The sequence below is a fragment of the Tachypleus tridentatus genome, chromosome 12, assembly GCF_004210375.1.
Source record: "Tachypleus tridentatus isolate NWPU-2018 chromosome 12, ASM421037v1, whole genome shotgun sequence".
In the NCBI taxonomy this organism is placed as follows: domain Eukaryota; kingdom Metazoa; phylum Arthropoda; class Merostomata; order Xiphosura; family Limulidae; genus Tachypleus; species Tachypleus tridentatus.
Window position 1 is genome coordinate 92,106,276 of NC_134836.1, and position 19,666 is coordinate 92,125,941.

Below are 19,666 nucleotides of genomic sequence, written 5' to 3' on the forward strand. Positions count from 1 at the left end.
ACATGAATTAATTTCTTTACATACTCTAATTACATTTCACACACGATGCAGGGATTATATTATTTGGTTACTTCATACGGTTAATTCTAAAAACTCAGAGAGAAGAATGCCCATAGTAAATAATGAATCAAAATAAATTCAGTATATCTTCTGAAATTTATTAACTTAATGCCACCAGCACACCTTTCAAACCCATAATCTGCTTCTTACTTCTTATGAAACTATTATTCTGGTAGTGTTATTCTTTTTACAGTATTTTTGTAACATTATAATTAAATTTTAACATTAACTGTGACACGCTTAATAAAAAAGTGTAATAAATATTGTCAGTTTTTCAAATTTACACCTCATGACAAATCCATGCTCTTTTAATTTACCATAACCAGTTTATTACTATGAATGTTATTAAGAAAAAGATAAGAAATAAGACAGTTTATAAAATTATGCTTTTCACTATATGTTTAGAAAAAAATACAACTTTCTAACATAATTGCAAAAACAGACTTAATATAAAATTTTCAAGCATAAAAATACTAAAATATGACAAATATATCAAAATAACAATCATCTATAGCTGTGTTCCAGTTTCACAATATGTTTAAATAATGCAGATCAAGGATAGAATGTTTCAAACCTTTTCTGTTCTGGAAGATAAAATATATTGAATTATTTTAAAAAACATGCATTTATATGACCATTTAGTAAAAATCCTCAAATTAAACAGGTAACACATTCTCAGTTCATAAATTCTTACCCATTCTTGCTTTATCTCTGCTCATTGCTTTAACTGCCTCTTCATGAGTAGCAAATTCCACATCAGCTTCTCCTGATGGCCTTCCTCGCTTGTCATACAGTATCTGAGCCCCAATGGGCAATAGAGGTCTGAAAAACTAAAGAAGTTTCTTCTTCGTGAATTGCCCTCTACTAAGAAACTATATTGATTCAACATACATATAGCTAATTTTCATAAAAAAAGATACCACGATAATTTTCTTAGCCCTTACTCTAACCCAGACTGCATTTATGCCAAATTCTGAATATTCAAACCAGACTTTTTCACTCAAATTGAAAATCTGAATGTTCTCTGCATATATAAAAATGAAAGACCTCAACTAACACTTCAAAACTACAATGAATAAAGCTTCTGATATTGTTACAGTAATTCAAAGCATGCTACAAATGCTGATGCAATGTCATGTACAAAAACAGATGTAAGAAACAACACACACTAGGCACAAGTAACCATGCCAACCAATCACTGTCACACACAATTAGATATAAGCTATGACTCAGTTTCATTAATACTATATGGCACATATAGCACAATGCTCACATGCAGTACAAATACACCTACACCACATTTTAATTAACATGACATTTGTATTTTCCAAAGTAAGTTTTAAACACTTTTTATAATTGTTATGCTTGTTCAAGATGTATGTTTTATGCAATGAATGCAGAAGATGAAAATAAAAGCACAAGTATTAACACTTTTACTAATAAAGCAGAGAACAATGTTTTGACCTTTTGTCATATGTGCTTTGTTATTGCAGGTTGTTCTCTGCTTATCAATAAAAGTGTCAATACCCACACCAGCAGTCCTGACATACATTTTTACTTCAAGTGGGCTCCTCTTATTATTTCTGTTCCCAATTTAGAATAATAACAGCTATAATTATGCAGAAGTAAATGACAAGTTTAAAAAAAAATGAAAAAGCAAAATATGTATAAAAGAAAAACACATAAACATGAAAATAATACCTTATGTGTTAATTTATATTTTCTATTCACAAATTACTCATTTTAATGTGTTGCATGTTAATATTGGTCTTGTCAACTGCTATTTCAGTTTTAATACTGTCTTAGTACATAAAACATTTATTACATGTTATTCTGTTCTGGGGGAACAATCAAGTTCCTTAATCTGTATATACTGTTTGCAAGTGATGTAGATAAAAACAACTATATATATTCATTATCAGATTTAATTAACATGCTTTTCTTTCTCATGTTTCTATCATCAGGGCTGACTTACACAAAGAATCTCTCTCCATACACATACATATGTAATACCATTTTAAGACTAACTATCAATTATAATGTATTTTTAAATAAACCTTGTAACCAATTTCCATAAAAGCTTAAAATTTACTTTTACCAGACAAAATAATATCAGACTTACATCAACAATATCTTGTTGTATGGCTCTGAATGGTAAGCCACGCATGTGAACAAAATGCCCTGAAGGACCATAATCATTTCTTCTTCCATCAAATCCATTATTGCTACTAAACCTGCTTCCATCAAATCCACTGTCACTGCTAAATCTGCTACCAAATCCACTTATACTGTCCATAGGTTCCATACTTCTTCCTGCAAAGTTTAAGAGAAATGAACTTGCAAAGAAACTCGTTTGGGAATAATTGCATATTTTCAACTTATGTACACAGTCAGTTCATTAAATATTTACAACTGAATACTTTCTAATTAACAATGGTTGTCTGAAATTTTCTCTTCCATACACTAATTCAGAAATAGGCACCAATTTAAAAGACAACCAATTAGGAGTTACACTTTTCTGCCAAATTCATAAAAAAACTATAAATGTATAATCTTTGGAGAAAAAAAAAATTGCCAAATCATGAATCGTGTAATACAGTACATGCACACTTATAGGACTCTTTTCTAAGTAATAAACATATGGAGTAACATAAAACTGTATCCTTCCACAATGCTATGAATAGAATGTTTCATTCTCCCACTAAAAATGAAGTGGATGGCAAAAATGAATAGATAGTTTGGTGTTGTAAGTGAAAAAAATGTTAGTGACAAATAATAAAATAAAGCAATAGACATCCACCTACAAAATGAGAAGGAAAGATGTGCTTCATTACAATTCTTGTAGGCCTACGTTATTTAGAACTCTGATAATTTACAATAGAAGAATGCACATTACTGTCACAGTGAGAGAATTTAGTTTGAATATTAGCAAGCTAAGCTAATTTATAGTTTATTCCTTGTGTTTTTATGACACAAATAAGATGTTAGCTGCACTAATACACTACTACATTTGGCATCTGTAACGGATTTAATATTATTTTAATATCTGTGCTTGTTCCAGTTTAATATATATTTAGAAATGTACATAATTTATATTGTTAAAAGTGTATTGTGCAAGTCCCACCTGTTCTCTAAATTTGTATAAGAGTTTCAAACAATATATGTTTTACAATGTTCCCTACTGAACTTTCGAGAATTTCACCTTAAAGTTTATAAATCAACATGCTGAGAGACAGTTGTATATAATATTGCTGATTTGCTACAGTCAGAAAACTATAAGCCTCTGTAATTGTGATTAATGCTTATTCATTGGAAGATTATAGATATTTGACCAAAACATTCATATATTTTGAACATTACAACCCATTTAACTTCAATGAATTACCTTCAAACATTAATATTTCTACGAGGACATTAATTATGTTCATTAGTAAAAAGTTAGCTTGTAAGTAGCATAAGGGCAGACAAGAATAGACAGCTAGCTCACTTAACAAAGTGTAACATTAACTTAGAATTAATTCGCTCATCCTGAACCATCAATAAAATATTCCATTTCAGACCAGATAAAAGACTGAATATTGTTTGTGAATTTGTAAAATGTTTGTATATAAATCATCATTTGTAATAACCATTATTATAAACTGTGTTATTGTTTGTATATTAAAATATATTTGTGCTAAGAAAGAAAATTGTGTGCACCAATCTTCTTGGTAAATATCAAAAATTTAACATATATTGACATTTAATTAACTTCTAATTTAAAATTAAAATTTCCAGCTATTTGAAATCCTAATAGGTAATGTACATAATATAATAAATCAGAGACTCATCTGAGATAAATTATAATATGTAACACATCACACAAAGAAATTCATAGTTAATTTTTTTCAGTGTATTTTCCCAATCAAAAAGTTAGGTATAGCATCAGTGAATACATATAACATTAAAGTTTAGTTTTAATAAAAAAACATTTAATTTTTGAAAATTGAACGTGTTTTAGTTTTATTTTGATGCAAACAAAAAGCACATAACATTCTATAACTATTACAATTTTCCTGGTTTTCTAACTGTGCAACAAGAGCCACTAAAAATTCAGCTACACTAGTTGATGCATTTACTGAAATAATTTGAAGTGGAAGTAAAACTGACAATTCACTCTACAGCAAAATGTAATATGTAATTTGACAGATTAAAACTTTAGCTTTTTATTGGTTTTAAATAATATAGTATTAAATGTCAATGAAAACTTCTGGCAATTTATAAAAGAGAAAATGTGAGAGGTGGACATGACAAGAAGGTCTGATTTTCTAGTTTATAACTCTTTAATTAAATAAGATTTGAAGCAATAAAAATTATGCTTTGCATGAATTATTATAACATTATGAGTAATTTACATTGAATTTCACATTTAGAGAAGAGGAGACACCTAGAGAGTGTCACAATTTTCATACCAGGAATGTGGATTTTTTTTCTTCAGAAAATTACCTTAAGAAGTTAAAACATGTAACAATAAAATTTAGATTATTAGCTACATTGTGTTGCCAAGTTTTCATATACCATCATAACAGAACATAAACGAAATTTTGAATGTAACTCATTAAAACCTGATAACATGCACAGAAAAATGGTTCACATAGTAAGGTTAAAATGAAGTTAAATGAGATGTTACAAATACAAATGTTTAATTACAAACATTTTAAATTTCTTTTCAGTTGTATAATCACCATGAAAAACTCAAAAAATAATTGAAAACTTTTATAATGATGAAAGACATCACAAGTTCTGTGTAAGAAGTTAATATGGAAGTTACAAAGAGAACATTAAAATGATTAAGTTTAAACTTTACAAATACACATTAAGAGAAATTACAGAAATAAGTGTTTACTGAAAAAATCAGTAAGTTGAACAATTTAAAGGTTACAGCACTAAAAACTCTAAAGTCAGACTAACGTCTTTAATTTTGCAGAAAATAACGAATATTAACTTACTATAACTTATTTTATTAACCCTCTGAACACAGGCTCAGTTAATTTGACTGACCACAATTGACCTCTTTGTACTTCCCTCATTATAGATTTGATACTAGTTACTTTTAATGTTTGTATATCTTCATGAAATTTGGCAGTCTTTTAATAAAAATTATGCTTTTCATATGTAAAAAAAATCATTCTTTTGAGAATTTTCAATAAACTAAATTATATCTGTCCTTAAATATAAAGTATTTTTAACAGTCAATGTGCTATGTGATTTCCATATTAAGATTAAAAATTCTTTTCTTCATCTCAAAAATCTTAAATTTCATTTGTTTATTTTTGTTGTTATCAATTATAGATGACACTGAACCCTACTTTTTTATATAATAATGGCAGCAGTGCATTAAATTTCTGTTTTGTTAAACAATGCAGCAAAAAACAGAAAATAACAACATGCAAAAAACCACATTTTTCTCTAAGAATCATAATTTTTTGGGCTTTCTAACTATGTATCAAGAACTGTTACAAATTCATCCAAGCCGTTGTGATTTTTATGAAGTTTCATCTTGAGTTTCAAACAAGGGGAGCTGGGTTTTTCAGAAGAATCCTCAACTTTATTGGAATGAAAAGGAAAAGGTACAGGTTTTTGCTGAGATGGCAATAATTTATTTTCATGAAAAGTGCTTTTATATATTAAAATGTAATCATCAGAAGGAACAGCTGCTTCCTGTAGTGTTTCAACTTTCTTTTCATCCAAGTAAGTTTTTAGATCATCACTTGCACAGCATTTAAATTCTTCATTTAGAAATAATTGTCTTAGTTTGTTGAAACTGCTATACTAATTGGTAAAAAAAATTACTTAATAAACTTGAATATAAGACACTGGAATCTTGTGACATACAATAAAGGATGCCTGTGCCAATAAAGTAGAAGCAATCTCTTCCTATGTAACAACAGTTAAGTTTGTAGATTGAAATAAGTAAGTTTTATATTGAATTGAATTTATACATAGAATTAAAAATAATAATAATAGTAGCATTTGCAGTATGAACTGATTTAAATTTTAAATATGTGTCAATATTAAGATATCTGTTATTACACAATGTTCTTCACAAAACTTAACTTTGGATTTTGCAAATAGAACCATTACAAAAATCATACAAAAACAGTTTGTTTCTATGCAGCTACTAATTTGACAGATGTTGTTATTACTGCATGACCACTAGTCTTTGTCAACCTTAAAAGCCACTGCCAAAGAAGATGCACCTTATATCTAATATATGTAAAACAGCAACTTTCTACCGAAACATTTTTAAACAAACCAGTACTTCCTGAACAAAAGTATTTAGGAGCATCAACGTTTTCACAGGATAATAAAACAATGACAAATTCTTCAGTTCATACTATAATAATAATAAAAAAAAAACTAACATTACCTCCTCTGCCTGGTAATCCTCCATAGCTATTTCCAAAATCCCCATAGTTATCGTCATCTATGAATCCTTCAGAATTATTAAGACATCATTAGAGTTTCATATAAGCAATTTTATTAATATTTAAATTAACTATATATACATCAATTAATTTCTATACCAGAAAAACTAATGTCATTACAAATACTTTATTTTACTTCAAACAGAAAGATAATAAATATAAATGTTATCTTTTTCCAAAAAAAATGTAACTAAATCCTAATACTGACTTTTTACTACTGACCTCTAAAACTACGAGAGCCTCTACTAAGCCCAAAACGACTACCAAGACCACTAAACCTATCATTTCTGTCATAGGGGCTAGGCCTAGCTGACATGAGTGTTCTCATTTTGGGATGACCCATTCCTACTACAGTCTTTACTTCCTGAAGGCTGCTCTTGAATATTTCTATGTACCTAATAAAAGTAGAATTATAATTACTACTGTTCTGTTATCAACAAAGGTAATACACAAAGGAAATTTTATAATTAGATGCACCAATACTGCTACAAATATACATATATAAAAGGTCTGATCAAAAAGTTCTAAGACTTCTTCTGTTACAAATGCCAGTACAGAGGCAGTGAGCTTCACTGGTATGTGTGCAAAGCAGAAATAGTGATCTACCTCATGAACATGCCACTTCTCTAAACCTTGTACTTGTGTTCAAAGAAAGATATATCTCTTGCCCCTGTTGTAATAAAAATGGACAGAAAAGGAGAGCAACGTGTTTGCATCAAGTTTTGTGTGAAAAATGGTAAAGCAGGAACAGAAATCCTCGAAATGTTAAGAAATGCCTTTGGTGATGACTGCTTACGTAAGGCTGCCGTTTATCAGTGAGTAAAATGCTTCTAAGGTGGCCAGGAATCAGTCAAAGATGACCCACATTCTGGGCAACTGTTAGCCAGGCCTTTTATAAAGAGGTCTCAACTTGCTTGAGGGAGAAAGTTAGAAGAAACTGCCATGAGCTGTGGGAGAATATTCACTAGATTCTTCATCATGACAACACACCTTTACATGCTGCAGTGTTTGTTCAAGATTTTTTGGCAGAAAAAAAAAATTCCTGAGATACCTCCCCTCCCTCCCCATATTCTCCCACTCTTGCTTCATGTAATTTTTTGTTTGTTTCCAAATATCATAATTTAGTTGAAAGGAAAGAGATTTTATGACATCCATAATAATGTGAATGTAGAACTTAGTCACATAACACCTGAAGACTTCCAACACTTCTGCAAATGACAGGAACGTTGGAATAAGTGTGTATCAGCTGGGGGAGATTACTTGCAAGAAGATAGCATATAAAACTGATGTATGTACATTACTCTTCAAAATAAAAGTGAAGTCTGAGAACATTTTCATCACATCTTCTACATATACACATTTATATTTCTGTTCAGTCTATTCCCCTTTTTATTCATACACTCTCAGATTAAAATAATAATAAGTCATAAAAATATCACAAGAATAAAAATCAAAACTGGTATTGGTTAACAATTAGATTACTGTGTAAAGTGTAGTATAATATATAATACATACTAACATGGAAAAAGTAATTCAACTTATATTTAAAATCAGTTGAAAAAAAAACAAATGAGCTGAAACACAATACTCAAATCATAAATATTTTACCAATCACTGTGTAAAGAAAGTTCGAAACAACAGCACTTCTGAAATGTATGCAAGTTTATAAAATCTACTTTTATTTTTAAAATTTGTAAACTAAATTATGTTATATTTAAAGATGACTTAAATATTTTTCAAACAAATTAAAACATATGATTTGCTATGTTCATATTTACTTAAGAAATTCACACTAATTGACACATTTCCCAAATTTTTATATGTATACAAATATAAAAAATAACTAATTTTTAAGATTTATCTTAAACAAAATTAATCTCTTCCTTCAAATACCAACACCATATACAGCATATCAGTCATTCTTTCTTAATTTATTACATTTCATTATCAACACTATGTTTTTCCTACTTTTCCTAAAAACACAATAAAACTGTAATTCTTCTAAAATTATAAAGTACAATACAAAAATTGAGATGTTATCAAACACACATACAAATCATTTTGTTATTAAAGTTAAAATGCTAAAATATTCTGAAAAAGTTTCTGCTGAACTGCTACTAATTGTACAGAAATTACTTCTTGAGTATATGTTTTATACACTTTACTATATTGAAATCTACTATCATTTTTATACCTAAATGTCTCAAAAAGAACAAAAATCACCTTTACCTTACCACAAATGATTTAGAATGTAATACTTATTACATTTAGTATGATAACTGACATACTTAATATTATATACAACACATTATCTAATATAAAAACTACTCTAATAGCCACAGAGTTATTTTTATCCATGTCATACTGGCTCGCTTTATTAATCACTGTTGTTTAGAACCTAACTTGAATACAAGAGTATCTAACTGTATCTATCAATTAACAAGTTCTAATTCAATCACTGATATTTCAATACATTCTTCTTTTGGAATTTGTAACTGTTTATATGAATTCAGCAAACAATTTCTGCACTCATCCATTTGTCTGAAGATCAAATCTTTACCAATTCCTTATTTACTTGTTACTGATTCACTACAGGTGATATCAGCTAGCCTTTTTTTGTGTGCAATGGAAAATAATTTTATTTTTTATTACTTCAAACTCACTGCTTTGTATATTCTAGCTTTAAAACAAGAAAAAACTTAAAAGTGATAAAAAGAAGTTAACAAGACTGAACACAGCTATTTTTATTAACCCTCAAACAGCAAGAATGTTGTAGGTGGCTGCATCAACTGATGATGGCTGCCATATTAACGTTAATTTGGTCTTGATATTTTTGTCAATTTTAAGTGGAATAATTAAACAATAGTTAATAAAAATTTTAAATATAAAATCAATTTACACTATTTATTGATTATGTCAGGCAACTGTAAAATAATTTGATGACTCATATTTTTATAGAATTTTATATTTATGTTTATCCTAATTAATGAATGTATCTAAAAAAAGTGGCTATTTAATTATTTCTAACTGTAATCATGATATGTCTTAAAACATTACTTTTATCAGTAACAGTAAAACGTATTTCAATTATCTAATTATTTATTTGATCACAAAAGATAAATTTGGGATTACTGCATATTTTAAAAATAAAGCACCAAGTGAACAATGGTATTTAGTCAACACTTGTGATTCCATTTGCTAAGTATTAAATGTCAAGATTATCTTTTTTAAAAAATTGTGACAAAATTATTTTGATAGAAATACATGTAGTTGTTTATAAAATGAACATATGGTGACCTTCAGAAGAATAAGATTAACAATATGTTACAGTAATGCAGTAATTGAAAAAAGGTATCAAGGTATGCTTGTGTTTTTCTTATAGCAAAGCCACATCAGGCTATCTGCTGAGCCCACCAAGGGGAATCGAACCCCTGATTTTAGCATTGTAAATCCATAGACTTACTGCTGTACCAGTGGGGGGGCATAGGCATGAAGGAAGCACACCTGTATTATGCTTGTACGTGTGTGGAGTGTGGGGTGTAATAATTAACAAGCACATCAATTAATTAACCAAGCTCTACTCGAAAATACAATAAAGAGCAATCACTACAGTAAAACAACAAATTATCAATTATATTGTTCAAGCTTTATGTAGATATAATGAGTGATGTGCTTTGAAATATGATTTAAAAAGGGAAAGCTATAGTATTTGATCTGATATTAACATAGCACTTAATCAAAAATATTTTTAATGCAATAGACAAAGTTCAAAACTTAAGAGTACTACAGTTATTCAACAAGACTTAAAAAAATAAGCTGCTACGAATTTCTCGTTTATTCTGCTATTATCAAATTGTAGCAACTCAAGATCAGAAAGGATTAGGTAGAGAATATGCCTAAAAAATGTTCAAAATTAAAACAAATATAAAAACTTTGGAAATTACTGTATGAGAAAATACTATCTTGTTTTAAGCATTAAGTTAGCTGACAATATAAATTTATCGATTATCTGTTCTAAAACCATGTTTATATATAAAGTAGTATTCCACATTATTTTGTAATAATTACAGTTACTCATCACTGAAATACCAGAAATAATGTTTGTTTTGTTTGTTTTTTAATTTTGTACAAAGCTACTCGAGAGCTATCTGTGCAAGCTGTCCCTAATTTAGCAGTGCAAGACTAGAGGGAAGGCAGCTAGTTATCACCACCCACCGCCAACTCTTCGGCTACTCTTTTACCAACAAATAGTGGGATTGACCATCACATTATAACGCTCCCACGGCTGGAAGGGCGAGCATGTTTGGCACAATGGGGATGTGAACCCGCAACCCTCAAATTACAAGTCGCAAGCCTTAACACGCTTGGCCATGCCAGGCCTAGAAATAATGAAAGTACAACTTATTAATTATAAAGTAGCTTAATATGTTTTTTAATAAAACCATATGCATAAGTCATAAAAAACTGAGACACAACAAATAATAAGCTAGCTCTATCTCTTGATATCATATTTGATGTAAATTATAAATAATCCATTTAATAATGATTATATTAACTTGTACATCTGATAAATTTTATAACACAAAATTGGAAGAAGTATTGAAGTCCACTCATTTGAAAATATGTTACTTTTTCTTAACAACCATTGAATTATCAATTACTATGTCATATGTTTTACTATGCATGCACAAATTCATAATGTAATAGTGTTTAATTATATCTCATTTTTATAACTCAAAACACTTACATTGACATTTCATGCATAATGGAAAATCTAATATGTAATCTACAAAATATATTTTTGTATTTCAATGAGAGAAAGGCTGTTGTGTTGTTATAATTTATGTACTTTTAATAAATTTAGATGTAACATTTTATTCCAAACTGTTGTAAAAATGCAATTTTCAACTTCTCAGTTAATAACCATGTACTGCTTATTATTTAAGTTAATACTTTGGAAATCTCACTTAAAATAAATGTAAATTTTATATTGTTACTAAATATGCATAAAAATATTCATAAAAGTATATGACTGTCATCATTTATTAACTCTTTGTGATTTCCTTTAATTTACATACCATAATGATAACCATTTAGCAACGAAACATGTTACCAAATAATAAAATCATGCCACATATTATGCATAAAGCTGGAAAAAATGAAATATTGCTTTGCATGCCCTTACCTATTCAAAAATTGACAATTGTAAAGTTGGATAGATTTTTTTTCCTTTCATATATGTTTCATCACATCACTCTCTGTTTATACTTAACAAAAAAAGTACACAATATTCCTTTTGAGTTTTTAACACACTGGCTGCCATAATGTTATAAATTTGTTATTACAGCTGTGCCATTAGCATTATAAAGCAATAAGACTCATATAATTTTATTTTGTGGTCTTATATGATAATATTTGACTTCCCTAATCTGTTAGTATATATATTTATACAGTGACCTGCCAGCAGGTCACACAGCACAGTAATAATATATTTCCTGTGTGCCACACAACCCACCAGCAGGTCACACTGAAATTCACTATGTATTTTCTATAGCAGTTTCAATAATTCACTGTTTTTTTTCTTTTTAGATTGCAACATCTAATTGAATACACAAAAACTGAATTATAAATGAATATGCAAAAAAACCTTATTTACATCTAAATTATTTTATGGGTTATAATCTCAACAAGGTTCATATAGTTATGAGCCATTTAATTCCTTTTCTGATACAGATAGTTATGTTACCCTGACTCTAATAAATCCACTATGTCAGATGATCATAGTCAACTGTCAGTTATGTCAGATGCCTAGAGTCAACTGGAATTTCTTGGTCAAAGTGGCAATAATGACAATGAAAATGATGATGCTGCACTCATAACCAATGCTTGGCACAAAGTAGATGGAACACATTGCAAAAGCTTTCCTTTCACTGGCGTCCCAAGCATACCAGGAATAAAAACCTTTCAATAACAATTCCTTAGGCCAATAGATGTATTTAATCTGATGGTTACAAAAGATTTATATTATTTACTTGTTCATCTGACAAATGCCAATGCTGAAAAATGGTTTCTAAACCAAGTACGTTGAAGATTGTGTAAAAGAGTGGAAGGAGACTGATGTTGCAGAAATTAAGAAATTTCTGGGGATAGTAATGTTTAGGAGACTTGTACAGTATCCATAATTTTCACTTTATTAAAGACAAATTCTACAAAAATAGTCTTGTTCCCAAGATTATGGGGCAAAATAAATTTCAGCTATTACTGAGATTCACACACTTGAGTGATGAATTGCCTGTTGAAAGTGATCAATTGGCCAGAGTTAGAAATTTGGTTGGATTGCTTAAAACAAATTTCACTGCAGCTAACATTTCAGGAGAAATATTGGCAGATGATGAATCTCTGGTTCCCTAGCACAGTTGCCTCATATTCAGACAGTATAATCTAGATGAAGTAAATAAGTATTGTGTGAAGATATACAAGTTATGTGGTCCAAGTGGCTACACGTATACTATCTGTGTGCACATCAGGAAAGGAGTTTCTGGACAACAAGGCAAACCAACTGTGGAATTAGTAGGTAGTACTCAAGTAGTGGTAGGTCTTGCAGAACAGTACTTAAAGAAAAAAAGAACTATCACTACAGATAATTATTACACTTCTATCTCTCTGGCAAAAGCGTTACTTGAACAGCAAACACATCTTCTTGGAACCATTCGCAAAAATTGAAAGGGAAATCCAAAAGTTATAACAACAACAAAGCTAAAAAAGGTGAAATCATAGGCCATAAAGACAATGATGGAATAGTTGTAGCAAAATGGAAATACAAACATGGCTTAAAGATAATAAGTACTAGAAAGAAAAACAGCAACAATGAAGAAATAGTGAAGCCAGAAATGATTATCGCTTAAAATTCTGCAAAGCAGGGTACAGATGTTTAAGATCAAATGGCAAGCTACTTCTCACCTCTGAGAAAAACCATTCGATGGTTCCATAAAGTTGCATTTGAGTTGATTCTAAACACTTCTGTTGTAAATGCACTTATAATTTGTAAAGTTCAAAAAATGGATGAGCAAATTGCAAAATTCAGACAATCTATCATTGAAGCCTTATGTCATGAACAAGTTCCCCAACACAAGGATTCTTTCACTAAACACAAACTGAAAAAATATGAAAGGACAATAGAAATAAAAGAATACACACTCAATGTAGGGAAGCTAGTCACAATGGAAAACTAGAGTTGGCAGGGTCAAGCTAATGAGAAAAATGTAAGAAAGTGAATACCTGTTGTGATACATGTGAAGAGAATCCTCCTTTTTGCTTAGAATGCTTTGTAAATAAACATTATAAATATTTTTTGATTGCATAGCAAATAAATGTCTTTCTTTCTATGTAAAATTTAATTTTTCACATTTTTCACACAGAAATCCTCATATTTGTTTTATAATTGTCTTTTTTATAGAAAAATTCATTCTTATTTACCATACCATAAATGTATTTTATTTCAATGAATTTCCAGCTTTTTTGATAGGAAAAATAAACCTTCACATTCATTATTCTTTGTTTTCCTCTATTAAAAAGATATAATGAAATATTATAAAGGTAAAAGATGAGACATTCCTGATATGCCATATGGTATTGGAAATGATTTTATGCTACATGCCAAGGAGAAAATTAAAATTGAAATTGATAAGTGGTGTAGTTCCACAAGTGTGTCACATGACAGCCAACATGTTAAGAACTGAAATAACACAACAGACTGAGCAGGGATGAATCTTGCACAAAAATATACTCTAAACAACTATTTAATAATACTTGTAACATTACATTAATTCTGTTTTCACTTTATCTACAAGAAATACTATCTATGACTAGAATTGTAAATGCTTTTAATACAAACAAAACTTATTATATATCTATAACTGTATGAAACAACTGTTAATACAATAGTTGGAAAAAAAAACCTTTGATAGAACAGTTTTTAAGAACTTGATACACTTGTCAAAAATGAACATAGCTTATTATTAAAACAACTGCTAAAAATCTATTTGTAACATGCAAAAAATAAAAGCAGAAAACATTGTAAGAAAATAATTAACAATACTTACATCATAGAAAAATATAAATGTTACGTATCCACACCCAGCTCCCATGGTAGCCAAAGTACACGAATGTTGAATACAATAAAACACCCTTCACTGAAGAACATAACACACCCACCAACTTCATAAAAATGTTTAAGAATTAACAATAAATGAGAGCCCAAATGACGGGCATGAAAACACCGCCTGGAAGCCCTTTTTCCCACCTGTGCCCAATTTTTTCCTTGTGTTTCCCCATCGCCTTTTCAGCTATATCCCGAGAAGCAAACTGCACATAAGCCTCCCCTGTGCTCCTCCCCTGGATGTCTGTTGGTAGTGTGATTCCATTCGGAACAATCTCCAACCCTTCAGTTGAAATCCAACCCAACAAAAACAAGATGATACATAAAACGTCCCAGGTGGTAAAAACTGATAATCTCACATAAAAACTATCAAAAACAAAGATGTGATCAAGCTGTCAATTCTCTTTCTTTATGAGATCAACTGCTTTGGGAACTGGAATTAAAATTTCAGAGCCTCTAATTTTACTTTCACTAAATTTTCACCCATTATACTAAGTGAACCACAGTTGTTATAATACAATGTAATGTACTGAAATTAATCATTATTCATAACTCAAAAGAATAAATTTTTCAAACAGAAAATGTAGAACAATGATCAATTTTTGTGAATGCATATAACATACATTTAAAAATATAGCACAATACTCAATGTGAAAAATCAACTTAATAATTAGCTCTGCAGAAATGCCTAAACTTTGACAAACATACCAGTCAAGTTTTCCCTTTTATTTTATGAGAATGAAAAAAGCAAAAAGTAACTTTCATCCACATTGTTAAAGGTCACTCAAATATCAAAACTCTTCAAATAACATACTTCATATCATATTGCAAATAAATATTTTAAATTATGTTCAGATTTAACCCTAAGCCCACCACATATTAAATAACTATCACAAAGAAGACACTAAGTAAAAGTTTTCTAAAAGTACCAAACCTTATTATTCTTCACAAAGCAGTTTTCTTGTATAATTAAACACTTAAGTCAAAGTTTTCATACTTCAAAAAATGGTAATAAATGACAAGATTACATAGTTATACAACTGTCCAAAAGTATAAATTAACATTAACTGATTTTCCTACTTTTTATGATTAACTACTTATTTCATTGGAAATACATGAATTTATTTATTATACTTTCTCTTACTACATAAAGAGCAAAGCTTAACTCAGCACCAACAATAAAAAAAAAGGCAACATGATTTTAAAAAAGATCCTTAACAAATTTTAAAATGTATTCAACCAGATTTCTACCTGAACTTTATCCCCGAAACCCAAATATTAGATCTGATAATTAAACATGAGGAAAATTTAAATACACCTTAATACATGAATTCACTCATGCAGCATACCAAGGAAGAAGTTGTCAATGCACTATACAAAAACATTTCCTCCAATCCACCAATTGCAAAGTGAAAAATATCTAAGAGAACAATAATCTTCTACGATACTTTAATCAACTTTAGGGTTATTGTAAAATCAATGAAATGTGCCATAATGCAAACATTTAAACATAACAGCTGATCTCATACATTAAAAAAAAAACTAAGCCTAGAGTGAGCAACAAAAATACCAAATATAACTGTGGCTTTCAAAGTCATGTTTCTACATTTCATATTTTAGTCAGTTTATATCTCAAAAGTAATAATGTAATATGTTCCAACAACTTATTAAAAAAGTTAACTAAAACCTTTTTCACAGCTGCCAATAAAATGTAACATTGCACAATGTTTGGGGATTATTTTTTGCCATCATATCAGCAAAAGACTCCATCATTTTCATCATCAAAATTAGCATTATGTATTCAGTAGAAATGTCTATTGAATAAAGCATATTCAATAATTCAATTGAATTATTAATTCAAAACACCAAAATTATAGCTCTTTCATTTTTCTTCCTTCCTAATATGTCAATTTCTGCTACACAATAAACACACAATTTACATACACTTTATAAATATGCAATGAGACAGATTTTACACAAAAGACTACGAGCCACCACTTATATCCTTTATGGAGACAAATTTTAAGCTGTAACTTCTACCATTTAGCCTCACATTATTTTAATATATAATACTAGCATCATATTGTGTACTCACCCAAATAAAACCTCAAGAAACAATTACTAAAAAATTAATGAATTGATCTGTTTCTTCTGTTTATTTCATTTTTTAATCTAATTCTGTATTTTTAGTGATTCTCTTCTTGACAACTTTTTAATGTTCTGGATGCAACATGTTCTATCATTAACTACTGTCACATATATACATACTAGCATCATCACCTGGTATTACATGGGGTTTTGAAAAAAAAAACTATCTCTCCATCTTCCCAATTTATATTTTCATAGGTAAAAAACATTTTGTTAATTATGAAAAAAAAACACATTTTTGATTTTTGAAAATAAACTAAGAACCTGTTTTAAATCAGGGCTTTCTTATGAATTTTTTTTGTTGTTTTTCCTTCACTTGCAAAGATAAATAGGTCCTTATGGAAAATATCATCTTATTCTTGAGGCTGGACATACAGGAGGTTTGCATTCCCACAGTGCAGTGTCCACAAAGGCAAAGGAACAAACAAATAACACAAGAAAAGGGAGCATTTTGTTAATTTTGTACACTTGTTCATTGTCTAACTGTGACAAACTTTTATTGTTCCAAACCTGCAAATATGGTAGCGTGTTTGTGTATTCAGTTGCATCAATAACAAGTCAAAAGGACATTAGCTTTCCTTCTATTTGAAAGGAGGATGAGAGAAAACAATGTTGCAGTTGAGAGCTATAAACTGCAGAACACAGAAAGCAAGAAGAAAGCTACGGGAGCCAAAGAGTGTTCAACTTGTTGTATATCAAGTAAATGTTGTCTTCTGATTTATTTTTTTAAACACAAGGTAAATGTACATATTTTGGTACTGTACAACAATGGGCCATTCTGTCAGGACAAGAATCAAGTCCAATTAATTGTAACTTTACTTGATATACTGCTAATGCCTTGGCCAACACCTTCTCCACAAAATAAGACATTACAATTGATAACTTGACAACCAAACAGTAATGAATGAATGATAATTAATGAATTTTTACAGCAACTTTGACACAAACACACATACAGAGTAGACCTACTGTTTACGTTTTCACAAATGACATTCTAAGTCTTTATACATTTCTTTATAGTGTGTGAAGTTAAATATACAATGTAGTAGAAGATGTATAGTTAATGATCTATAACTAAATAACCCGACAATGCCATATTATAAATTAAATGTTAACTCAAACTTACCAACAAAATGTCAAGTACGCATAGAAATTATTCACGTACTGTATATGTTAATGATAAACTTACCAATTTTGGCTGGAAGACAACAGACATATATCTACAAAAAAAACTGACATTTTGCACACTTTCACATGAGGGAAGTGTGACATGCACAGTGAACATAATGGACACACAAGCAAGGAAGCAAACAGATTTTCAGTTTTATATATAGATATACATAGACACACTTTGACAGTTGTCAAGAAATTTGACAGTGCTAGCTTCTAACAAATAAACAACTTTGTGTCTGTTAAACAACTTCTTCCCTGATATTGTAGATGATGACTCACAATATTTAAATCAAAAGTAAGGAATTTGGTATGATTTTTCTTTTTATATTTTCTCATTTTTAATCTTTAATTTTAATCAGTGTTGCACAAACTTTTTGAGTCAGGGGCCACCAGACTTCTCGTAAACATTGGGGGCCACAAAAAAGTGAAGATTAACATTGTCCCACAGTTGTTTCACACAAAATGGACATCACATTTAAGAACACACAAATAACGATTACATCAAAAAGTTTGCACATTATTCTATGAAATGTTATGATACATCAACTGTCACAAAGTCAGTGCAATGGATAGTGCTGCATGTCATCTATAAGCTCAGAAATGTCCGGCTTGATGTTTGACATTAAAAGACACAAGACTGCTTCCAGATGATCATTAGTCAGCTGATTGCGAGTGTTGTTTTTGTTCAATTTCATATGCGAAAAAGCCTGTTCGCAGCAGTACATGCTACCAAACATGCTGGTGTGGACAAGTGCATTCTCTTTCAGATTAGCAAATGTATCAGGCAACATTTTGTAGAAGTCAAGCAAACTGTTTTCTCGGTAAATAGCACGCAGTTCATCAGATGCCTGGAGATCAGTAAGTTCGAGTTGATATTCTGCTGACAAGTCATCCACTGACACACTGAATGGATCAGCAAAAAGTTTCATCAACAATCTGTATTGATCAAAGTCATGAAACCGTGAGTTGAAGAACTGAATCAAGGTATCTAGCTTCCTAACATAAACTTGTGTGTCAAGGTCCTTATTCTTCTGTAGCTGTGACTGAAAAGTGGGAAAGTGCACAAAGTTGCCTGATGCTGCTTGCGGTCGGAACAACTGCAACTTTGTCCTGAAAGCTGAGACGTGATTTGCAAGCTGACAGACAAGCTGATTTTTGCCTTGCAACTTCAAATTCAGATTATTCAAGTGTTGTGTCATGTCGACCAGAAAGGTCAAATCAGCTTGCCATGCTGGATCAGTCATGGAAATCACTTCTGTCTCATTGTTCTTGCTTCTGAGAAATTCTATAACCTCATCAATCAACTCCCAGAATCTTCCGAGCATCTTCGCTTGATTCAGCCAGCATACTTCACAGTGATACACAAGGTCACCATAGTCTGAATCAATTTCTTCAAGAAGACATCAAAACTGACGATGATTGAGCCCTCCTGATTTGATGAAATTAATAATTTTCGTCACTAATGCCATCAGTGCCTGAAAACCAAGTTCTTTACTGCACAGGTTCTGTTGGTGAATAATAAAGTGCAACTTCACCAACTGTCTGTTCTGCTTTCATCGATGCTTCATCAACAGTGCTACCAGCCCACTACTTTCTCCAGTCATGGCTGGTGCTCCATCAGTTGTCACACTCACCAGTTTCGTAAAATCCAATGTAACAC

The 19,666-nt window shown here is 30.2% G+C and overlaps 1 protein-coding gene across 7 annotated transcripts in view; it reads right to left on the bottom strand.

The window, feature by feature from the left end:
- Positions 1-19,666, bottom strand: part of LOC143233993 (heterogeneous nuclear ribonucleoprotein F-like) — a 40,353-nt gene that overhangs the window by 4,912 nt on the left and 15,775 nt on the right. For all 7 annotated transcript variants that reach the window (XM_076470966.1, XM_076470968.1, XM_076470967.1 and 4 more), the window contains 5 exons: positions 14,830-14,968; positions 6,750-6,922; positions 6,470-6,535; positions 2,183-2,373; positions 755-890 (listed from right to left, as the gene is read on the bottom strand). In XM_076470966.1, the coding sequence (XP_076327081.1) occupies positions 755-890; positions 2,183-2,373; positions 6,470-6,535; positions 6,750-6,922; positions 14,830-14,968 (705 nt within the window). The remainder of the gene's footprint in view (positions 1-754; positions 891-2,182; positions 2,374-6,469; positions 6,536-6,749; positions 6,923-14,829; positions 14,969-19,666) is intronic.